This window comes from Athene cunicularia (assembly GCF_003259725.1).
Source record: "Athene cunicularia isolate RWA chromosome 1 unlocalized genomic scaffold, athCun1 chr1_part1, whole genome shotgun sequence".
NCBI lineage: Eukaryota > Metazoa > Chordata > Aves > Strigiformes > Strigidae > Athene > Athene cunicularia.
Window position 1 is genome coordinate 91,739,865 of NW_020799091.1, and position 26,263 is coordinate 91,766,127.

General features: G+C 37.3%; 1 protein-coding gene across 13 annotated transcripts in view; it reads right to left on the reverse strand.

The window, feature by feature from the left end:
* CASK (calcium/calmodulin dependent serine protein kinase) overlaps window positions 1-26,263 on the reverse strand; it is a 199,469-nt gene that overhangs the window by 136,069 nt on the left and 37,137 nt on the right. For all 13 annotated transcript variants that reach the window (XM_026841024.1, XM_026841586.1, XM_026841435.1 and 10 more), the window contains exon 3: window positions 1,953-2,058. In XM_026841024.1, coding sequence (XP_026696825.1) covers window positions 1,953-2,058 — 106 coding nt within the window. The remainder of the gene's footprint in view (window positions 1-1,952; window positions 2,059-26,263) is intronic.

Genomic DNA, 26,263 nt, shown 5'->3' on the forward strand with positions numbered 1-26,263 from the left:
CCAGCTGGGCTTGTATCTGCTCTGCAGATCTGTGTTGTCTTCTCTTCTCCTTTTCTGTCATTTCAGAATAACTAGACTCTAATAAGATATATTTTATTACTATAGACTAACTCTGTTGCAAAGCAGTTAAGTTTGTTATAATAATAGCATAATGAACAGAAAGCAGTACAAGGGAAAATAAGTTACCTACAAATAGACAGACGCTTTTCTACTAACTACAAGTTTCTTATTATGGTCACAATTATATAGTATACCACTAACCCAATCAGACAATGCAGTCTTGCTCCAAAGCAAACATCAGTCTGTTTGATCAACTCACCAAGGCATCCCCTCCAGCATAACACATTGTGTACACAACTCTTCCATTCCCTGCTACATTTTGAGCACAGGTATTCCTACCGTCTCATTTTCTATCACCGTTTGTTACAGAAGAGTGATGTCTCATAGTGTGCAATGGAGACAAGGATATACCAGATAGTAAAGAATTATTATCCTTTGAATAATTATCCTCATGTTTCCTTCTTTCATGTGGCATGAAGTCAGGTACAGTATTTGTTTAGTCATCCTAATTGTTCAGACTTACTTTTTATGTATACAAACGGAAATGGTAATAGGCTTGTCATTAAAAAATAATTACTGCTTTTGTCTCATATTTCTGAGCTACCAGCATGGTAAAATTAGAAGCAAAACCTTTTTCCCATTTCAAAATCTTGTTAATTATCATATATGCCTCCCCAAGGTGTACATAATTATTTCATAATAAGATAATTAAAGTCCTTTGGTTCATACTTTTGGATTTACAAAATAAAACCCAGAGTCAGTAGTGAATCAAAACTTACAGAAAGGAAAGCATAAAACAATTATTTCACACAATCATAAGTTTACAAACTCACATAAAAAAGCAGACTTTCAAACAACAATTTTTACTTTTTTTTGCTGCTACCACCTAACTTTTTGTCTACCTCAATGGTAAAATTGACATGTGAGAATTATTTTTTAAGTGCTTATCTCAACCCAAATTCTTGGCTCTAGTGGATATGCCAATCTGACCTAACATATTGGCATGATGTGGCTTGCTCCAACATAAGTGGGCTAAACACATCAGAAAACAAAATGCAGGAAGGTCAGAGATATTAAAGAAGTATATGCCCAGATACACTAGGAATGCATATATGAGGAACATAAAAAGATGACCTGGTAGGTAACAGAGAAGAAAGATTAAATACAGAAGATTCACAGATTTGCATTCTGCATGTCTGTTTTTGTCCTTCCCAGGTACATAAAACCTAACTCAGGAAGAACTAATAATTTTCCCCTCAAAAAAGGAATGTGGTGATTAAGAGCTGCCCCCCATTTTGTTTCTTGCTGTCAATTAAAAATACCTCTACACTGCTGAAAGGTCGTGTTTTGATCACCCTTCCAACAAGTAGCTAAACTCTTCCATTCAAGCTTCCAAAACATCTTTTAGACAAATGCCTCTTCTTACAGGATATTAACAAGTATATTGATTTACAAGAATACTTAAATACACCAGTAAGCTTTGCTTTCTTATCTAGTAAAAGAAAAGCAGTGCTAAAGAAACAGTAGTCTGGAAAAAAAAAAAACAAATAAAACTTCACGACTGTAATAGAATACCATTGGTAACCCAAAGATGATGACTATAAGCAGATTTTTAACTCGTTCTCATGTACCCTATTAAGGACACAGCAGCCATTCATTAACATCATGTCTGCCCTTAGAGATAATGTTATAAAGAATAAGCCTGACATTAGTCACTTTGCCAGCACGACAACATTTTTTGTTTGGGACAACTGTAACTTGCCAAAAATAAATCTCTGCATAGCACTTAAGATTTCTGAGGACAAAACAAGCAGGTGAAAGCAAGACATATTTTTAGGATTTTATTTAGCAAATGACAACAAAGAAAAGTAGAACCAAAGAGAAAAACTTACAACTCAAAGACCATATAAAGCATTCCATCTGAGCTGTACGTCTCCAATAGTTCAACAATATGAGGATGCTTCAGCATGTGACAAATACTGGCTTCTCTCTTCAGATCTGTGGAAGATAGTAAGGTAGTATGTTAGCCATATTTGTATTCAAGCTGTTGAATAGAAAAGAAATATTTGAAAACAATTAGAACACAATATTTGGAAAGACATACAGAAATTTCTAATATATTCTTTAATCTTTATAATATATGAGATGGCATATATCTCATAATATATATATATGAGATGGCATTTAATTATCCCTCTTCAGAACTTGAGTGTGAAATTAAGTTTAAAAAACCTCACATAGATCTCAAAATACGAACACACAAAACTTAACAGAATTTCTTGACTTGACCTAGTAATAAAATATCTCCTTGGTCATAATCTGAAGAACTGTACAGTAATAAATTCCTTTAATGCACATATGAAGACTACACCAAGATTTTAATCTTAAATATCCAACCCAACATCACTCCAAAATTATCTCTAAATACATATGACAGGGTCATTTACCACACTACAGAACTATTAAAGCTTGAAGGTCTTTAGTTCAATTTTGCTCAAAGCAAAGTTGACTAGAACAGGTGGCCCAGGACTACATCCAGTTGTATTTTGAACATGTCCAAAAATGGAGAGTCTACAAGCTGTCTAGGAAACCTATACTGGTATCTGATCATTCTCATAAGTAATATTTATTTTTTTTCTAATATTTTCTAATCATCTAATAGTGATTTAAAAAAAAATAACCACAATATATGAAATGACACTGGCATAAATTTTAACCAGCATATATTAGCTTGCATCTCTGTCCTAGAGAAGAGAGAGAAAAGCAGAAACAGTTGTGAATAAAGAGAGAGGAGAAACCACTGTGACATATCTCAAAGCTTGAGAGATTGTTTTTAACCAAATAACGCTCTTACTTTTTCTGATCACAAATCAATCCTCTGCTAGTTTAGAAGTGCAAAACCTAAACCCACAGAATTAGTTTTCTTTCTTCTTTGCTGAAACTACTTGGTATTTTTGTTATTTAATCACCCTTGAACTTTTTTTTCCTTTTAACTTACTACTAGAACTCTAGAAAAATAGCAAAATCATGAACAAATAGCCTTGATGGTAATTTGAGAAGAGAGGAAAATATCAGTCTGTATTCTGAAGCAGACATTTTGCTCTTCTAGTCTCTTTCCATACAATTGTTCATTGCTCAAGAATAACCTACATATGTATTTATGGGAAAATATAAGTATGCTTTCTTGGTTTGAGAATGCTTACCATATTGTTGTGCTATACTAGAAAGAAATTTAAAATACACTATTTTCATATGTGCTGTATTACATTTCTAGCATCCATCAGTAACATTCAAAAATATAAGCAGTGAGATGAACATTCTTTCATGTGAAGCATTTAATGAGTTACTCAGATTTATGCTAGACTTTCAACCTTTTAGTCATCTATAAATTCAGAAGAAATGCTCAGAATTTGGAAATGACTGATTTTTAATCCAAGAAAAATTTTCAGATTCACAAAGTGCAAATTTTCTTACTAGAACTTTCATATTACACTTCTATTATGTGCTTCCTCCCTCACATCCCTCAAAACATAACCGAAATACAAAATGAATAGAGCAACCTCTTAGAAACCATTATGTAATGTAATCTTAGGAAGTGCAAACAGAACAGCAACAGGAAGAAAATAACTGTCTTTCACTGATGCAGAAGAAATTTAGATAAATTAATGTAAAATTTGTCCTTTATATAGAGATGAAATTCTATCAAGAAAACAGCTGTATGTCTTTCACTATTGAAAATATTCTCATATCAGTTTTTACACCACCTTCACGCAGAGTAGCTACAAAAATCATATTGTAACGTTCCCTTCCATCATACTCAGGCATTGATTTGACACTAAATAATTATCACCTCTTTTCTAGGCAACGAGGTGCTCCTTGTCTTTCGCTGAAGTACACATCCAGTCTTTCCTAAGTAGGATAATAGGTAAGTATACCAATAGATAGTTTTCTATTCTCTTGTGCTACGTGATTCTGTGAATGACTATGATCTCCAGAAAATATGGTGGTTTTATTTTGTCTCTTACTGTATAATGACTTTAATGCTACCACAATTCACCATGGTATCTAGTATCTATTTTAGATAGAAAGCAAAGTGAATACCCAATAGGAAACTACAGAAAAGTTCTGCTTTATTTACAGGTAAAAACTGTTTTGATCACAATTTATTTTGGCTTCTTAATTTACTAATTTATTGTGGGTATTAATTATATTTTGAAGGGAAGTAGAACTGTGAGAAAGAAAACATATGTTGATATTTACCTCGTTCCTTTGTGTAATATTGCGTGAGTGGAACAACTGCTCACAGACTGAGCAGCAGCAGAGGAAGGAGAAACAGAAAGTGGAAAACAAAATCTCCATGCAGGAAAACAAATGAACAGAAGTCACAGAACAAGGTTTTGTATGACTAAGGGGTCTCAGGGCTAAGAGCAGAACAAAGTCCTATTTTATAAAAAACAGCAGGGACTTGTTTAACAGTAGACCTATTAAAGGAAGAAGAAAACTCAGCTTAAAGACACAGACAAGTACATACCACATTGATTCAACAAAACCACAGGAATCGGAAGTCCATTTGGATGGTGACCCAAATGTCAAAATATGTCACGTTTAAAAGGAAACGGGAGGGAGGATAAAAGGAAAAGGTGGCACATACACTTCATTGTTTTCACTTTAAAAAAATGACATTATCACCTACTCAGAGTTTTACCAAATGCTTTTAACCAGACTGAATTGAATTTTATCTCCACATGTTCCTCAAGAGGTAAACAAAATCCCTAGTGTTTACAGATACTGTTCCAGTTCTGAATACAACCTAAAACCAAGCAGATGTTTGGCTGCAAGCAGGTGACCGAAGATTTCCTATGAAAAATCCTATTATTTTGTGATCCACTGTATTACCTGTAACTTATCATTCTGAATGTAACATCATATGAACTATTTGCTACCTTCTGTTAAGTTTTCTAACCCTCTGCTGAATATTTTAGCCATGTTGTGTAGTAATAAAGGTCCCACACATCTCATATCAAAACAAGCCTTTCATATTCCAAACAGCTAAAAGAGCTTCAGGACAACTCTATAACCTGCCAATGGAGTCAGCTGGCTTTAAGCAGCAAGAAGTGACATGTACCATTTACTAATGGTTATGCATCTCATATTTAGAACAGTCTCTTTCACTAGTAAACAAATTTAGCTAAAAGAACATACCCTAAGGCAACACAAGGTTTTAGAATCAAAATCAAACTGTCATCTTTTAATTGCTGGACTATTTTATATTTGAACCCTTTCTGAACACTTCATCTATTCCTTCCTTTCTTCTTGATATGGCTGAACAAATGACTTTCTGGTCCATTCTTTTAAGACTTTTCTGTCAGCATTTTTTTCAAAATTAAACATTAATGACAACAGCGATAATAAACAGAACAGCAAAGTTTAAAAGCACAAACTTTATAAGTTTCTCTGCGAACTGCATGAAAGGTATTGTTAGACAACCAGAAATAGGGAGAAAGATGTGGTGTTTCATTTAACTTGCTTAGCACACAGTCTGATACTTTACATCATAATCTGAAAAGGATTTAAAAGCTGTCATTTTACACTACTATTACCAACAAGTGTTCCAGAATTTCAGTCTGTTTATAAAACAGGTTTTTTTTAGCAACTGGAGACATGTTTAAATTACCATTTTATACATGGCTAATTAGAGGGGGTCACTGAAGTTGTTAAAATGGCATGAAAGTTCAGACTTCTTGTAAAAAAACAGAAGAGTTCTAGGATGGAAAAGGGAATTCCCAACATTAATCACTACACATAGAAAATGCAGCCTTGTGTTTGGATAGCGACACTGCAAATGAATTGCTGAAAGCACTAGAAAGATAACTGCTCTAAATAATCGTAAAGAAAGATGTGTCAGTCTTTGATAGAAAATATAAAACATGAACATCACTTAAAATTTCCATGGGAGTTAACTACCTAATATCCTACGCATCTCTGACAATTCTGGCAAACACCTAATTTCCTTTCAAAATCTGATACCCAAGGTTTTAAAACATCTCAAACATACTGAACATATTTTGAAAGTATGCTCATAGTATCCTACAGCATGGAAGAATTAGATGCTCTCCTGTGGCCTGGATTATAGTTTCCCTATCCTCTTGCTGTTTGCTTATTCTTGCTCCTCTGTGAAAATTTCTTCTCAGCTTTATTAATCTAATAATATAGCAAGGAACTCCTAAAAAGCTTTCAGCACTGTAATCGAAAAGGGTAGGTGCAGGTGGGAACATTTTATATTGTCACTGGCAATGAAACTCCTATACTAGAGAATCACAGTGATGTTTGGGCCCCAAAGATTTTTCTTTTTTTGCCTTTCATGAGAGAGTATTCCCCTTTCTCTTAATTAAAACTGCACTGCCTGCCTTCCTGGTATATGTGACCAACTCCTCATCACAGATACATCTGACCAGTTACTGACTCCTTGCTTCGACAAGTAGTAAAAGCTTTCCTGCTTCCCCTCCCACGCACTTTGGGGTGGCCAAAGCTCCACAGTAGCCAAGATGATTTAACTGCTGGCTGTTTCTCCCTTCATCCCACACACATTCTTGCCCTCTGTTCCACTGTGCAGCAGCCTGGAGCTTGTCACATCACATACCAAACCAGTGTTAACTCAGTAAAAAAAGCCATTCATTTTTTTCCCCACTGGCTTAGTGTCATGCAGTCTTAGTGTGTGAAATGGTTCAGTGAGCAACCTCAAGTACAGAAACTAGCTTAAAGGAAAGGAAAGGAATATGGAAGAAGAAAGCAAATAAGACTATGAAAGCCACCACTCATAGCTGCTCAGGATGTCGCAAAACACAAGTACAAGCACACGTATGCACCTTTCCCTGCAAAGTGTCTCCATCACCACCAAATCTTTTATTGTATAAATAAATAAAAGTAATCAATCTGTACCTTAACAAACATGCTTAAAACATATACCAAAAGGAAACAAATGCTTATAGTTTCTGAATGGCCCTTGATAAAAGACCCACAGTAATCAACAATTACAATGACAATGTGAGATAATCCCTCTCCAGTCAGTGTATCTTTTATTTTAATGCTACTGTACCATTTGGAAATAAAACAATGACATGAAGAATGAAAAACAAAATCCCGTTACAGTTACTACTCAGTCAAAATCCATTTCTGAGCCCCCCATACAGAAATCTATGGAAATCTCCATTTCATGGAATCAGACTTTATAGATGCTTGCTAAATTCTGAATAACTTCCACTTTCTACTGTGTTCTCTCTCAGTGTTTGGACATAAATATGAACGTGTTCATGGCTTTTTAGCTGGAGCTGGGTGTCTTGGGAGACTTAAAAGGCAATCTTCCTCAGTTTATACTCCATCAGCTATGAAGAACATGAAACTGGGAGTGAAAAAACAATTTCCTTTTCCCCCATGACTTCTGATACTTTCAGACTTGTCCACCATCACATATATAACAGACACTGCAAGTTGGCTTGCATGGTTGTGTCCATGAAAGCAAATCTTCCCTCCTTTTACTCATTTCCTCATTTTTTTGGCATGCAAATAAGCAATACTTCATAAATAAGATGGTATATTTTGGGTAATGAATCAACTTGAACTAAAAATGTTTAAGAATGTCTGAAAGAATATAAACAGCTGCCTATTGCAGATAATTAAAACCAAATAATTTAATTTCATTTAATTAAATGATAATTCTTATCAACTTTTTATGAAGCGCCCACCACAATGGAAAAAAAAAAATCCAATTTAATCTTTCTCAAGTAGTAACAAAGATTGGATAAGACCATATCTCTCCTCTAAGTTTTTCTACATCCTACATCCTCTTGGTTTATACTCAACAGCAGGTTCAGTGAGGTAGGGGAAGAGAGGAAGAAGAGGGAAAACAAAGAAAAGTGAAACCATCACTTTCTGGATTATTTTTTGTTTAGATGCACAATCTGTACTTCAAAACACCATTAGTAGTTCTCCCTGCAAAGCAGCAGTTTCAAAAGTGTTTCACAAACTCAAGTAGGGACACAATAATGAGAAGCAGTGTTATAAACTCCATAAATAAATTTTAAAAGGAATAAGGAGGGTTCTCGGTGTCACAAGTTTGGACTTCCAAATGCAGTTGCTGCTGAAGACATATTAGAACCTCCTGTAAAATCTGAAACATCTTCCTTTTCTTCTAACATTGCTTTGTTTCCAATAATTAATGAAAGGAAATTGAAAACAGTCATTGACTCTCAAGTGGTGATCAATCAAATTATGAAAGTGGGTTCACTACTGATAACCATATTAAATCCCATGTTCCTACCTGTTATGCAGCACGGAATAATAGCCTGAAACCCAACACCTTCTCAATTACCATAGACCACATGTTGTTACACTACAAACCACAATTTTATTAAAACACTTTGTGATACAATGAATTCTTTAACAAAAGGAAGTGGAAGGGTATGTGCAGCAGCAGATCTGTCAGAATATGCTGTGAAATGTCTTTAAAAAAATAGAAAAACAATTAGACACAAGGTGTGTATTTGGTAAAAGAATGTTACATGCTGGCTGGAGCACTGAACTGGCAAAATGCTCAGCTGTAAGGTCACAGTGGTCTTTATTGAAATGACTTGAAGGTCATAATTTCATGAAGTTACACAGATTGTTTTTTCCTGTAGTGAAAACTGATAAACACTTAAAACTAGCAGCCGCATTAAAAGCGCCAATAGTTCTCTATTCTGCCAACTTACTCTCCACTCCTGTACCATCTCTCCCCTTTATCCTAGTGCAACTGTTTGTGCAACTGCACAATAAACAGAATCAAGGAATCGATCCAACTGCAAACAATCTTTTTTCCTCTCCCCTAAGAGCTATTTTTCAACCAGACTAGTTCTGGGTGTCTGCACAAACACTTATGAGCACAACAGTGTTGATAGCACAGCAATAGAAACAAATGGCCAGATTACAGCAGCATTGCTCATCTCAACAGCAGCACTGGCTTAAAACGTTGGACAATATGTCAAATCAGAATTGTCTGTAACATTGCTGTCTTCCTCCTAAAGAAGTAGACAGGAAACTAAGAACACTAGATTTCACAGTGCTATCAGGAAATGCCAACTTGCAGTAGCTATATACTTTCGTACATTTAACAGAAACTGAAATTAAAATCTAAAAATTAACTTGTAAGTCTGGTGCTATTTCTCTTTCCCGTCTGTAATTTCCTGCGTTTTTATGCAACTCCAAGTCAACATGCATAGCTACAGTTTCTCACTAGGTGGCAACATAGCTCCTACTTTGATCTGGTATGTAGTCAGCAGTGGCTGCATTTACTTAGCCGCAGAGACCTTTACATTTGGCCACTTTTATACCATTGATCTCATTAATGATGATTACAGTTCAGACCTAAGGGGGAAAAAAAAAAAAAAGCATGCCAGGGCTAAGCGCCCTTTTATCCAGATTCTGTGGAACACCATTCCCTATTCTACGCCTAACAAGCCATTCAGAGCTGATGACTACAACGGTATCTACTACACTGCACACATCGATAATTATATTACACAATTAGAATATATTCACAGTTTGCTCACGTAAGCCAGAAGTTCTTTGTTTAATCCACAAAAACTGTAACAGAGCAACGTGTTTACTGCTCTGAAGTCCAGCAAAAAGCTCTACGAAGCTAGAACCTGCAAATAGTTTAAATCACTGGAATTCCTCCTCCTTTATCACACAGGGTGTTGTGTTTTTTTGTTTTGTTTTGGTTTTTTGTTTTGGTTATTGTTTGTTTTTTTTTTTTTTTTTTTTTTTCCTGCAGGGGTGTGTGCGTATGTATGTGTATGTTTTCTCTTCAGCCTTTGGCCAGGGCAACAGAGGTAACATACATCTCAGAATGTGCTCATCATTATCAAATTCAGATTGGCAGAAAATTTTTACACCAATCTTTGACATCTCTTTAATCTTTGGCCAAAATTCACTTAAGACAGATCAGGTTAACTAAAGGTTAGACTTTGCAGACCTTTAAATGAGTTTTAGTACTCATGTACGTTACATCAAGTAGGTGTCCTCGAAGGCAACAGAACATTATCAAGAAGAGAATGTTACTTAATTAAAAAGTATCTCTGTTGGTGATATTTGCAGTTTTCTTTTTGTTTGAAATGTCTTTTCTTCTGTGGCCTAGCCTTTACCTGAGCATACTGACAGGGAAGTTTACTTTCTGATATTAACAAAGAATCTCAATTTCACAGGGAAAAAGTCTGGAATTTCAAAGGAAATCTGTTCATAACAGATTTGGCTAGTCTAGACAAAATGTCCCAAACTCCTATTCTAGAAAGGGTTAAATAACCCATTACACTGCTGCTTTTGAACACTAACAGGCAGAAACAGAATGTCCAAGGGCACTTGGAAAAGGGGACTGTTTAAGATGTTTTTCATACAGACAAAATTACAAAATTTACTTGTTTGTTTGCTTTGATCAAAGTTTCTTTGGTCTTGAACTGCCAGGCTCTGCATAGTCAAAACAAAACCAACTGCTCACTAATGCTAGAAAGGAAATAGTCTACTTTAATCATATCAAGTCTAGACAATCCAGGCAAAACAGCATCTAAAATATCAATCTACTCTGATGAAATTAATTCTGCAATGTCACATAGCTCAGCGAGTGACAGCATTTTAGCTGTGGTAGCTGTGGCATGCACCACAGGTTACTTAACAGTTTTTCTTAGGTAAAATAGTGCAAGCTGCATTACATGCTGCTGTACTGAGACAGCCAAAGCACCCTCTATAGCACTGAACTCTAGGACAAACAGCATCTACAGTACAGAGATGCACCCTAAGTCACAAACAACTATCTAGCAACTCTTAAGGATGATACCAATTCTGTCCAACTAGGAAATCCTGTAGAAGAGTGACGTCTGAGTACTGGGGAACAATTACCCAAACAAAATTTGTTTTCTGCTTCAGTGACAGAATAATGTCAGGAACGAGAAAACTCTTTATAAGCAGTAGTAACCCAGGATAAGAAAAGTTAGTTTTGGTTTGTTCCACTTCTGCACATGCTTCTCCGCAACTATTATCAAAGTCATAGAAACTTTTATTTCTTTTCTTTGTTAAATGACACATTATAAAGCAAGTTTTGTAAAACAGGTGTGCATGTCTTAGATCAGTAATAAAAAAACCACCTACAGAATGTACTCTTTACTAGCATGAAATCCTTGAAGTGCTAAGAACAAACAGGGTTTTAACTAGACTTATGGCTTTCACATATTCATAAAAACCTTTAAAATACTGTCTATTAAGGTAGCAATGCTTTAAAGAGCACATTTTCCCTTTCCTGCTTTTCCAGTTGCAATAGTCCTCTAAGCCTCTGAAACCAGTGCTCTTACACATTTCCCCTTTCATTCTACACAAATCAAGTGTTGGTGATGAAACCAGTGCAACTGAGCTCAAACTTGTTTCTATCAACATTCAAGTAACAGCTCTAGGAACAAGGTTGTAACTTGCCTAACTTGTCTTGGATTGTACAACAGGCTAAAAATACTGCAAAATTTTATAAAAAGACACTTAGGCATATCCAATAACAATTTTGCCTATGAACTTATTTGAATCCTATTGCAATTAGAGGTCATCAAAGAAATATTATCTTTCATAATATTCACACACTTCTCATGATATTGAAAGGACAATTCCTCCTCACTAATACAGGTAAGAACTTACTTTAATACCACCCAAGGGTTAAGAAAACAGTATTTCATTTCCCCTCTTTATTTATCTGTTGATGAGCAAGGAACAAAATTATTTAAAATTCATACTTAACAAAAATTGAGTTAGAAACAGTTTGATCACCTAATCCAATCAGCGAACTTAGAAATTATATCAGAAAGCAGGAGATAAAGACTTGGAAACAGTACATCTGCATGGCTTTTTAACTAAGTTCTGAGGAAGTTTCCCACAGTCTCTGAAATTCCAGGTGATGCCAATGGCAAGAACCACACAGTAATATAGAACAATTTCCTTCACTGTCACAGTGTATTTCGAGGGACTGACATCGATCTATAAAGCCTTGTAGTAACCAGCTGGGGATAATGGATTGCTCCTCCTGCTTGACAGAGCAAAGATTATTTAAAGTACTTACACTTACAGTGCTTGCATGTAAAACACTCTCAGAACTGAATGAACCTTCTTCAGGTGTTAAAAGGCTTGACTCAAATTTTTTCCAACAACTAATCTGCACTACTTCACTCCTGCATGCTTACAATGAGATCTATTTGCATTCTTTGGTATCCAAATGTGAAATGACGATCAATTAAGAGTAAGAATAGAACCTTATAAATTCTGCCCATTTTTCTGGCTTTAAAGTGCAGAAGCAACAATAAGCTTGCATATATATTAAGTGGTCAAAGCATATGTCCACTACTGTATTTTAGAAGTCCACAGAAGTAGAACAACTGATAATAATCTGTATCCTCTCTGCAAAACAGAACTTCATAAGAGCACTGGAAGAAACAGTTAACAAGGTTCTTTTGTTAAAAGAAAGAACCAAATCTCTTTTCCTCACGAGTTAAAAAAAAAAAAAAATTAAATATCTGTCTACATTAAATAGTACTAGGATAAAAAAAAATTCATTGACATGATGGGGTAATTGGAAACATAAAACATAACACTCATATAAGTCAGCCAAATTGAGAGAGTCCTGACCCATTCCACAGATTCTTTAGACCACCTTGCCTTTCTGCACAACAAAATCAAAACCAACTCTTAACATGACAACACATGAGTCTCAGGTTGAATGTAGTATTGTCCAGATCCTGAAAATAATCTAAAGCACAGTTAGTTGCACAAGACATACTCCCCATACCTTTCTTGAAAGAGGAAGCAAATACTAATTATGAGCCTGACCTCCCTTCCCTCACAAATCTCTTCTAGTGAAACAACCTGTTCAGTGTGTCTCTCACAGCACAACCATGTTTTCATTTTTCCAAAGCACCACAGTAGGCAGAGGAAGACAAGAAACTGAGGCAGGGAGGGGTGTACTCATCACTATAGGAAGGGAATGAATTATGCACTTGTGACTTTGACATAAAAAGTAAAATTTGCAAGTCTGTGAGCCATTTATTGCAGGTTGTATATGCATCTGCAACAATATTAAGAGCCAGCTCAGAACTTATTAGCTTAAATGCAGTATATTCAAAACAGCTATGCTGCTTCAGGGTATGATGATACAGTATAGTCTCTCCCAGTCAATATCTGTATTAATAAACCATGGTGGACTTGAGCTAGCTCCATCTAAAGTCACTTGAAAGTCACAGTGACACTGATTCTTGAGGATTTATTAGCCCAGCTAAACACAAGCTATGGATATGGTAATAAACACCCCCAGAAAAGGAGTGCCAAGAAAATGGGGCTGATACTCTCTGAAGGGTCAGTTCTGGACAGGTGCTAAGTTAAAGCTCACAAATCTTGACAGATACAAGCACAATGTACATGTTTTGCGCATACATATGCTTTCTAACATAACCTACTATACCTGTATTATCGCACTTTTTTCTTATTAACTACAGTACCTCAGTCTCCATTTACCACAGAGAAGTAAAATTTGTCTGCTTAAATCATCCTGCTGCATAAATCTTTATCCATGAACAACTAAATAGGGAAATAAAATGGCCTCAGAGCACAGACAAATTCATAGAGTTTATATATACCCTATGTTTTACACATACTACAGTCAGTTTAGAAAGCCTGTTTGTAATTTCTAGGTAAGTAGGATTTTAAAATAAACCGCATCAATAGCATTAGGCTAAAGAAAGATTTTAAAAAATTAAAGCGCTCAGATTTTTTTAAAACCTTTGAACCTTTAGCATTGAACCTGAGCCTAAAGTTTTGAATTTTTCAGCATTCTTGAGATATGCTTTATTAAATTAATCTTTCATCTTTTGTTTTGCAAATGCCACAGAAAATCATGAAACTGGAATCCATTTAAACCTTTTGTTACTACAAGCAATATTATTCAAGTGATGCTCGTGCTGACTTAAGAACAACCATAGTGCCACATGTTGACAGTAATGAATACTGGAATCAAAGAATGGTGTAAGCAGACAACGATGTACATGTCATAAAACCGGAGTTTTTTAAAAAATACATGTACCAAAAGGCTAAGAAGTTATATGACAAATTAAACTTTAAAGAGTTACAATGGCCCATGGATTTGGTATTGACTGAACTTTAAGTGACTTTAAGTAAGTATAAATGTAAATACTGCACAAATGTTACAACCATTTCTCCTGCAGACTATTTTCTTTGTTTTGTGGTCTTTTAACTGCAAATTTATCTTCAAGTTCCCAAAATACTGGTAAAATTCACAGATAAAAATGATGTAAACCCAGTTGCCTGCTATTAGCAATGAAATCTGATTTGTCTCTAGTTTTGAAAATTATTTTGATTTACAAATCTTATTTACACATAATTAGTAAGCACAAAAAACTTGTAAGAAAATTTACTAAAACTTCCATTCTCTAATTTTAAAAGTTCAAAAATTTTATTCTGCTTATTATATACACATATTCCTCATTACTATAACACATTTTCAGTATAATCACCTAACACTGTCCATTACATGACCTTCAGCAATAACTGAGCTTTGAGTTGGACTTTGACCACTCTCTGAGTGGTTAAAATCTTTTGAATAATGGACTTGGACACTGAAATAAAGTATTAGCATAGTATCAGATAAAAGGGGAAAAAAAATAATTTTCTATAATCTTTCAAGATTTAAGGAGCCATGGAGTTGTAACAGGATCCAACAGGGACCTGCCCAGACAGAAGGCTTAAGAAAGAAAGTCCTAGGACAGAGCTTGCTTGTTTTTACAATCTCTTTAAGTGTTTCCCCACTGTAGTCCTTAACACGTGTAAACTCTTGTGGGAATTGGGTCCTTCTTCAATAGGTTCAACTTTTCCTATATGCAAACATCTAAGTGGACACCAACTAACTTCCTACAGACAGACTCCATCCAACTATGAAAGGAAAAACATTCCTTCAGCTCTCACAGCCCCAGACAACTGCAGTGGAAAGTTCAATATATATATGAATACTGAGCCAGAATCTAGTCCACTTGGCGAGGTAAGGAAATCTTACCCTACTCTTAAGGAATATTTTCATTAATAACAGGAAGGGCAAAATGAAACTGCACAAGTGCAGCCCAGCACCTAGAAAACTTAAGTGTGGCAAATGTGGGGTGATGCACAACTCAAATTCAATACTGACTGATACAGGAGGACAGAATCTTCTGCGACAGATAAAGCAAATCTTGAAATTGCCATTATCTCAGCAAAGCCAGTGCCCTCAAGTTTAGTAGTTCCTACTCCCTAAAAATAGCCTCAGAACTAGCCAGTCATATTAATTTATTTTTTGGGCAACTGGATCATGAATACAGCCAACAAACTGAGGAAACAAAGCATGTAAATGAACAGAAGGTCCAAGGTTTGTTACTAGGAAGAGTAATCACAATTTCAGAAAAGCACAGGATAGCAGAATCTTCTTCATCTGACATGACATTCTTCAGGGAAGCTACTTCTCTTGGGCAAATTCAGCAATTAGGTTGCAAGAGACAAAGCTGATAGTGAAGAACAGTGCTGAGTGTAAGGGGAAATTACGTTAGTGCAATGTCACACGAGGGTACAGATTTGATTCAGGGCATGAACCTGCCTTCCTATCAGCAGTCACCACAGCATGACCAGCTCTAAAGCTCTGTTCTACAACCTAACATTTCTAAAAACTAACACAGAAGATAGACAATTTTATAAAGAAACTATCTGTCCCCATCAGTTTTTATAGGACTAAAGAAACTGATTTTTTTCAGTAGTTGCTAGTACATGGAAGATTTTTTTTTTCCCCTCTGAAGATCTTTACATATCTTGGCACATATATGTACCCTCAGTCCACAGACCAGCATTTTCAACTCAGTTTATCATGCCTTGAAGCTGTGAACAGTTTTGACTGTTGGTGAGTACAGCACATAATTCCTCAGAAGTTGTTGCAAACTATACTCTGTAGGGGGAAGCTACTAAATACAACAGAACCCAAGTAGAAGTTTCTCTTATGTTGTAAGTCACAAAGGGATAAAAGCAAGGAACAAAACAGTACCCTGCACTGAACTCCAGCTGTATTTACCCTCTAATCAATTTACCCCAACATTACCTGACAATGAACAAATGAGTAAGTCTTCAAATAGGACAGTGAAAAAGCAAGACTGGCAAAGACCAAAAAGAGAAAATAAGAGCAAATTAGTAAAAACAGTGGTGGGGTGTGTGTGTGGTATATTAAGCATAACTGGCAAGGTGTTACACCCTAGCTGTGGGGGTGCCCTCAGTGGGAAGAGACAAGGGGTTGGGGTCACAGCCAGCTCTGCAATGGAGTAAGGAGCCAGAAGAAAAAAGGAGCAGGCTGGAGCAGGAGGAGAGAGCAGGAGCTGGAGCCGAGCAGCAGCCTGAGCAGGTCCGAGAGGTATGGCTCCAGGAACTAGCATGTGCTAACCCCATCTCCCACCCGCTGCCCCTCTGAAGGGACTGAGTGCTACATGTGGCATGGGGAATGAGACCAGGAAGGGGAGAGGCAAGAGAAGTTTTGCCTAAGTTTGTGAGTGTTTCAATACCAGAATCAGTAATTAAAAGGTTGTTAACTGACAATAAATTAAATTGATTGAAATTCCTCCCAACTTAGTAAACTCCTCTTTTGGCCATGTGATGGGGAAGGAAGGGATGATGGCACAAAAAGCAGCATACCCCAACTGAACAAGCAGTTGTGCCCTTCAAAAGAGCTAATCATACAGACATCTCCACACCCACAAACAAAACAGGACATGACCAAAAATAAGAAATTGGGGGAAAAAGTCTGGTAGCCCAGACAATTTCTAGAATGGAACATATATCTTCAAATCCCTAATTGATGCTTAGTTGCTGACCAGTCCTACCGGATGGACAGGAACACAGATAAAGGAGGACAGCAGCTTTGAAAAATTTGAGGCTTTTTCCTCTCACTCCGTTGTTAATGTTACCTTGTGCAGGCACTTTCTCCAGCTAGCTTGCTTGTTTGCTTGCTTGTTATTTAAAGGCAGAAGGTAAAACCAAACAATGCCTATGAGCTATTTAGGAAGGAACTGAGGTAGCGACCACGCCTATTTACAAGATGTGCTCCTACTGCTACTACTCCAACCCCACTTCGCATTCGTGTGTTAAACAGTCACTGGTAGCCCTTAGGAGTGAACTTCTCTTCTGTTTTCTAAGCATCTCACACTGGTTTATCATCTTGGATTTAGACTAACACACAACATACAAAAATATTTTGCTTCCCCTTAAAGAAGGCAATTCTTTTTTAACCCTAAAAGGTTTCTAAATAAGGTGCATTTAAAAAAGAAGCAAGCCAATCGACGAGTAAAGACTAGGAGGCTTAGGGTGCAAGGTCTCTGTTCACTTTTAACCCCAACTTGAATTAAAATAAATCAGTCCAAAGGTAAAAATGTACCAAAGCCAATGCAAATGAAGTGACAGGACTGCACAGTAAGGAACCTGGGTTGAAGAAACAGGGCTTTCTCTCCCCTTTCAGCAGCCAGGAGCTGTTAAATCAGCTCAGCCAGTTTTACTGAGGGCAAAGGGGAGGAGATGCAAAGCAGCAAGACTCACTCACACAGTGCACAGATGATAAGTGGCATCTAATAATCCTAGATGTCAGCGTCCTACATTTCCAGGGCATACTAATTTCTTTACTGGTTTTCCCCTCAAACAGGTAAGCCTTTGAGACACAGAGATGGTAGATGCCCTATCACTCTGCAGCACAAGAAGAGAGGTTCTGGTAAAACTACAACATCAGAGATGAAAAGCTTTTCAAACACATCAACCACACTTGTCCAGCCCTGTGCAGGAAACACAGGCTCCAGTCTGGCACAGCTTTTAAAAGAGAATTACAAGGACAAAAGAGAATACTGTAACGATAACCTGTACAGACCTGAAAACAGTGATGTATAACACATGTGTATTGTAATAAACATTTATGTGGTGGCAACTTGGATTCAAATACCTACTTGATTGGGCAAAGGAAAAAATCTACCTTACCCAGACAAAGCAGTATTTCATAAGCACTTCCACTATTTATGATGTTATAAATGAAGGCGATGGTGTTGCTGTATCACAGGCAATGTTAAAAGTGACAGATTCTGTCACAGTAGACAAATCAATATATTTTTTAAGTTAACTTTAGTTAGTTAGTCTTCTGGGAAACCAGAGGAAATCAAGAAGCTATGGTTTTATATTGCTGACTCTACTAGTAACTTTCTGTAGAACCTGGAATATATCTTTAAAGTAATTTCTCAGTTCCATAAAATATTAAAAATAAATCCTCATTTAAATCCCTTAACAAATGCTAAGACACACTGAAAGAATAAAACATTACTTTTTAGCGCCAGTCTCATTTGCACTCAGGCTTTCAATTCTACAGCAACTTCAGAAAATAATTTGACCACTGATTATTTTAGGCAAAATAAATATATGGAACAATGCACTCCCCCAATCAAGAAACACACCTTAAGTCTTATTTAGATATAAAGTGATCTAAAAAAAACCCAACCTCAAGAAAAGTCTCTGTTATAGATTTTAAGTAAACCAACTACAGATCACAGTATATTTACTTAAATTGCCAGTTTTCTTACTGTTGCTGTGTATATATTTGTTGGTTGGATTCCTATTAGGAAATCAAGCACATACAATACATTCAGGGTGAGTAGGCTATCCAGGTGTCTCTGATGAGTGTCTTCATTAAAATAAATGACTTGTAGCTGGAAAATGCCATGCCAGTAAGCCTGTTTCAGAGTGCTCAGACTGCACTAATACACAGAGCTGTTGAAACAGGTCTCTCTCCTAAACCCTTTGGCACTTAAAAACCCCAAATTGTTAGGCTATAACCCTAAGAACATGCAGGTATCTTGCAGTTCTTGCTTAAACATAATATTCTCATCCTTCAATGTTCTAGGTTGAGTGATGAAAGTGTTTTAAAACCATACATCCTCTATTCCATTACTCTCCAGCAGGGAGATAATAGTTTTAAAATGTAGAACTAGGAGGAAATTCAATGCAGTACTAAAGATAAAACTGAATTCATAATAAATACATTCATTCAAGGTTTTAAATGGATTTTTATCTTGAATTTAACTGTAAAGACAATCACTTACTGTTTGTACCTAACTTCTTTCATTTTATTAAAATAATTATATACAGAAAGACAACTGACATGATAATATTTGACACAGTGTAACTAGAATAGCAGATAAAATATAGAAAGTCTTTAAGAAAAGGAATTAAGTTCATAGGTCTCAATCTCCAGGTCTTTGATTTACTAAAATCAAAATGCTTCTCTTCACTGAGAAGCTAAAAATCTCCAATATTCTACTCTATATGTTAGCCAAGATCTTTTCTTTAAACTGTTTTACAAGATAGCTTCCAAACAAAACATATTTCCATCTGACTTCATATCAGGTTGACTTAATTGTTTCTCTTAACATTTTTTTTCCTCTTTTCTCTAAAGATTTTCTTTACTAAAAAGGGTCTAAGGAACCTGAAGAGGCACAAAACCTTATGAGATGCATCAGTGGGTCCTGAGGGAACTGGCAGATGAAGTGGCTAAGACACTATCCATCATATTTGAGAAGTCATTGCAGTCTGGTGAAACTCCTGCTGACTAGAAAAGGGGAAACATAACACCCATTTTTAAAAAGGAAAAAAAAGGAAGACATGGGCAACTACAGGCCAGTCAGTCTCATCTCTAAGCCCAGCAAACTCATGGAGCGGATCCTCCTGGAAATTATGCTAGGACACATGGAAAATAAGGTGATTGGTGGCAGCCAACATGGCTTCGCTAAGGACAAACTGTGCCTGGCAAATCTGGTGGCCTTCTATGACAGGGTTACAGCACTGTTGAATAAGGGAAAAGCAGCTGACATCATGTACGTGGACTTGTGCAAAGCATTTGATGCTGTCCCACATGACACCCTTGTTTATAAATTGGAGAGACACGAGTTAGAAGGATGGACCCCTCAGTAGATAAGGAATTGGTTGGATAGTCACACTCAAGAAAGTTGTAGTCAACAGCTTGGTGTCCAAGTGGAGAGTGGTGATGAGTGGTATTCCTCAAGGTTCAGTATTTGGACCAGTGCCATTTAACATCTATGTTGGTAATATGGACAGTGCGACTGAGTGAACCCTCAGAAAGTCTGATGATGACACCAAGCTGTGTGGTGCAATCAGCACACTAGAGGGAAGGGATGTGCCATTGAGACATTGACAGGCTTGAAAGGTGGGCACATGCAAACCTCATGACATTCAATAAAGCCAAGTGCAAGGTCCTGTACATGGGTTGAGGCAATCCCAAGCACAAATACAGTCTGGGTGATGACTGGATTGAGAGCAGCCCTGCAGAGAAGGACTTGGGGGTATTAGTGGATGGAAAACTGACTATGAGCCAGCAATGTGCACTCACAGCCCAGAAAGCCAACTGTATCCTGGGCTGCATCAAGAGCAGTGTGGCCAGCAGGTTGAGGGAGGGGATTCTCCCCCTCTGCTCTGGGGCTGTGTCCAGCTCTGGGGCCCCCAACGCGAGGACGTGGACCTGTTTGAGTGGGTCCAGAGGAGGCCGCGAAGATGATCAGGGGGCTGGAGTACTTCCCCTGTGAGGACAGGCTGAGAGAGTTGGGGTTCAGTGTGGAAAAAAAAAGGCTCCAGGGAGACCTGATAGCACCCTTCTAGTACTTAAAGGGGGTTTACTGGAAAGACAGGGAGGCACTCTTTATCAGGGAGTGCAGTGGTAGGACAAAGGGTAACAGTTCTAAACTGAAAGAGGGTAGACTTAGATTAGATGTAAGGAAGAAATTCTTACTGTGAGGGTGGTGAAACATTGGAACAGGTTGCCCAGAGAAGCTGTGGATGTCCCCTCCCTGGAAGTGTTCAAGGCCAGGTTGGACAGGGCTTTGAGCAACACGGTGTAGGAAGGTGTCCCTGCCCCTGGCAGGGGGGTTGGAACTAGCTGATCTTTAAGGTCTTTTCCAACCCAAGCTGTTCCATGATTATATGACTACAAGATTGTATTTTTCTACAGAAGCAACTCTTTTCCTGGAAAACAGAACTGCTGTTTGGCAGTGTTTACAACTGGACTAAACTCATTGACTTACACTCAACAAAGGCTGATAGTTTTGCATCTGCACCAGTTAATATGTGCTAATGTGACCTGAACCCCATATGTTTTGAACTTTCTTCTCCTCAAAATATTTCTGCTCTCCCACATAATGATGTGCTATGGAGATCTCTCAACTTCTATATTCTTCATGTATAAGTCATAAATATTTGCTGATGCAGATGTTAGAATGAAAGTATCTATGAAGATCAGTGTTAGGTTTCTACAACTGCACTACACTTTGTCATAGTTTGTCACTGTCAGCTTTACCATTCTTCCCTTAATTTGTCAGTTTGAAGACCAGTTAGGCAGTAGGAGGATTATGGTAGGTGTTTTGATTTTAGTGAACTGTTCTTACTATCACCAGTGCATATGCAGAAAACTGACAAAGGTAAGAGCTTCTATGTACAAAGATTGATATAACTTACAGCAACTGACATCAACCCTTAGGTAGCTATTTTGTATTAAGAAAGCAACTGATTTTAAAGCAGTCAAGATCAAAAAAATTTTTGATTCGATTAAAGGTATGCATCCTTGTTTATCTCCTGTATTTTTACTGATTTATAAGCAAGTACTTTTAGTTTTGAACTACAAAAGACAGTAACTGACCTAAAAGGTTTTTATTCTGTATGTATATGGATATTATTATGAATATACACATATATATTTTACATAATAAAAACATCCCCCCATTTTAAAAGCTAACATTCTTTCTTCCATCCTATTATTTAGGGAGTACATGAAGGTTTGCGAACACATTTTTACTTTTATAAATTTTCATTGTCTATAGCTCAAAACTATGTTCATTTATAATCCACTAGAAAAATCAGTACATGCAGAAAAGCTTCAAGTAGAATGTTTGTAGCTGATTTGTGGGAAGATTATCCAAGAGCATGATGTACCTATCTAACTTAGCAGAAAATTTCAGAGTACAAAAGAATAAGAATCTGTGGAACACAAACCACAAAATCTCTCTTTTGGAAAAAGAAATATTTTTAGACAAGATTTTCACAGGATGCAAACTTTCCCAAGCAAAAACCACACAACCTGAAAATGTAATTTTTGCCAATGTCTTACTGCTATGGCAGGATATAGGTTTGTCATTCTAACATGAAAAGCAGGTCTAGAAGTGCTAATGCACAAGGATCATTGTTTATCATATCACAGTGACATATATTTTTATATTCACAAACCAACAAAACCCAGCATAAAGAGTCAAAAAAGGTTCTTTTTGGATCAATGAATTAACAGAAATTGCAGCTCAGCTGCAATTAATCTTGAGTTTTGTTGATTGCACAGACCAGAACAGAATTCATGCTCGCATCCAAACAGCAAATATTTGAAAATACAGCTGATGCTTATTATCTTTCCCTATGTTTGTAACCAGCCTGAATTATGGCAAGCACAGTTAGAAACCTATTTATGGACTATTGGCAAGAATCATGATTCATTAGATGAGTACAGACTGTGAACAAAGGCAGAAATGTTTTAAAAAGCGTTTTCAATTTTCAGACAGAAGTTGGACATACCTCGTGCATTTTTCAAAGAGATTAAAGAAAATAACGTTTAAGAATTAAGACTTGAGAGCGTTCTCAAAGTAAATCTTTTAAAGAGTATTTCCAGATTTCTTTGCATAAATATGAGTATGACTTTGCTCTGCAAAGACAGTGAAGAAACACAGCTTTGTCATTTGGCTTATTGTACTGATAAAAGCTCGAGGTATTCCTTACTACTTTAGGAACACCAAAGCAGGAATATCCTTGCTTTCCAATCCAGCCTAGATTTCTTTTTCAAACAAACTTGCTTTTCTCAAACTCGTTCTCAAAGCATTTGCTTTCTTAAGCAAGAAGGTAACTATGATTAAACAAGGGTTTTAGAAAAGAAAAACATTGTTAGGTTATGCTATAAAACCTCATCTGCACACCCACAAAGCAGCACAGAGACAATAGCACCTGGGGCAGGGTGGAGCCCAAATAATACCCTGCTCAGCTGCTCCTAGGCCCATCACAGGAGACCCACCCATCCATCAAGAAGTTATGAAGCTGCCTGCCTTTGTAGAATCACAGAATGGTTGAGGTTGGAAGGAAACTGTGGAGGTCATCTAGTCCAACTTCCCTGACTCAAGCAAGGCCACCTCGAGCCAGCTGCAAGGACTGCATCCAGGTGGCTTTTGAATACCTCCAATGGTGGAGACTACACAAGCTCTCTGGGCAACTTGTGCCAGGGCTTGGTCACCTCACAGTAAAAAAAGTGTTTCCTCATGTTTGGATGGAACCTGCTATGTTCCCACTGTCTCTGGTCCTGTCACTGGGCACCACTGAAAAGAGCCTGGCTCCATTTGCTTTGCAGCCTCCCTCCAGGTACTTGACGATGAGATCCCTCCTGAACCTTCCCTTCTCCAGGCTCAGCAGTACCAGTTCTCTCAGCTTTTCCTCATAGGATCCTAGTGGCAGCCCTTTGCTGGACTCTCTCCAGTATGTCCATGTCTCTCTTGGACTGAGGAGCTCAGAACTGGACCCTGAACTTCAGGTGTGGCGTCACCAGTGCTGAGCAGAGGAGAAGGATCACCTCCGTCCACCTGCTGTAACACTCCTCCTAAGGCAGCCCAGGATACCATCAGCCCTTCTTTGCAGCAAGGGCACATTGCTGCCTCATGTTCAACTCTGTGTCCACCAGGACCCCCACGGGGCCTTTTCTGCAAAGCTGCTTTCCAGACAGGCAGCCCCCAGCATGTACTGACACATGGGGTTGTTCCTCCCCACCTGCAGGCCTCTGTACACTTCCCATTGTTGATCGCCATGAGGTTCCTGTCTGTCCATTCTCCAGCCTGTTGAGGTCCCTGTGGATGCCACCATGACCCTCTGGTTTATCTGTCACTCCTCCCAGGCTGGTGGCATCTGTGACTTTGCTGAGGGTACGCTCTGTCCCAATTGCCCAGATCTTTGGTGAAGATGTTGAAGATGATTGGACTCAGTATTGATCCCTGGGGTACAATGGTAGTTACTGGCCTTCAACTAAACTTCAGGCCATTGATGAGCATTCTCTGGGCTCAGCTGTTCAGTCAGTTTTCAGTCTACCTGTCTGCTCATCTATCCCATACTCTATCAGCTTCTCTATGAGAAACTTATGCGAGATAGTGTCAAAAGCCTTCCTGAAGTCTAGGTAAAGAGAATCTCTTGCTGTCCATCCAGCAGGCCAGTTGTTTCATCTTGGAAGTTTCTCAGGTTGGTCAACCACGACTTCAACATTGGTGAAGCCATGCTGACTACTCCTGATGACTTTCTTGTTCTTCATGTGCCTGGAAACAATTTTCAGGGTAAGTTGCTCCACTGCCTTCCCAGTGATAGAGATGAAGCTGACTGACCTGTAGTTCCCTGCATCCTCCTTGCCATTCATGACATTTGCTCTCCTCCAATCCTTAGGCACCTTTCCTAATCACCGTGATAATTCAAAAGATTATGTAGATTGGCCTTGCAGTGGTATCTCTCAGCTCCATCAGCACTTTTGGGTCCTGATGGACCAGAAAGTGGTGTTCCAGAGGACCCACCTCTGCAAATACACTTCAACCCATGTGTAAATACACTTAGAGGCAATGAATACTTCAACAATACATTATCATCTTAGATGCTTCAGGCCTGCTTCTGATTTACACAAAGCAGAGAGTTCTTAGACATCTCTTTTACTGAATACTTCACATATTTAACTACCAAACGTAAGCACGTAAGCCATCATACTCAAACTGCCACATGCATGCAACTGAATATTTAGTAAAGGGATGGGCAAGATTGAAAGAATATGGGATTTTAAAGCCTATTTTTGCATAATAGTAAAGTGTGGCTGAGATATTTTATTGTCCTTGATTTTCTGGGAAGAGAGGATTAGTATAGCAGGCTTTCCAGAACTCTGCTCAACTTTCTCATTACAGAGATACGGTTTGGAAAGCAGTATTCAGGTTCAGAGTGACTGAGGATGTAACTGTAGCCGACTTAGATGGACATTTCAATGACAGGCAAAAAAAACCCCACAAAACAAACCTAGGACAGTTATTTCCAAGACTTTTTTAAGGTATTCAATTATACCACAGGATGTCCCAACTACCTGGCAGGCATCATGTTGCTAGTCCACTTAGAGTAAATAGTATTAACTGCAGTTTACCTTTCAGGTTGTGTAATTTATGCTGTACCACAAGCACTATCTGAAAATGGTTTTCCTGAATTTAAAAACTCTATTAAGAATTTAAAATATTTTCAAGCTTACTTTTCAGTGAAACTTGCATTCTAAATGATTGTGAGCTCCCAGGTACAGATGGGGTTCAAACAACAGACTTAAAGGACCAACCAGTTTTAGTCCAGATTAAGCAGAAGTTATGCATAAGTACATGTCTGTACAGATGTTTTTCTCAATTACTAAAATACCCTTTATGATTTCAGATTACTAAGATATAAATAATTGTGTGTATTTCTTTGGAGAAAAGGTTTGATATTACGTATTACCCAACAAGAATCACATATTTAACAATACTGGTTATTTCAGTAAAGATTTTAAGCAAATAGTCACTAAGCCCTGTTTCATATGTGCAAAGAGGAATTAACTTTTAAGTGACAAATCATATTAATTGATTCTCAAATGACAGGAAGTTCAAATAAACTTTTCATAACAAGATTCATTTGCATAGGTCTTATTTTCTTGTTCACATATGTGAACATATTTTCTTGTTCTACATATATGGAAGTGGGATATAAAGTGAGAGAAAATATCATAGCAACGTTACTTCAAAAAGCACTTTTCAATCAATTATGATTACTTTTTAAAAGTCAACTGCATACCAAGATATATAACAAAAATAGAAGTTATATATTATCTGCTGTACAAATTCTGTTCAGTGCTAATTACATAATTATTTCATTATTATATATGTTCTAAGAATTTCAAGATACAGCAATTTTGTAATTAATACTGTTATTCTTGAATAATTAAAAAAAAGATTAAAAAACGGGGGGGGGG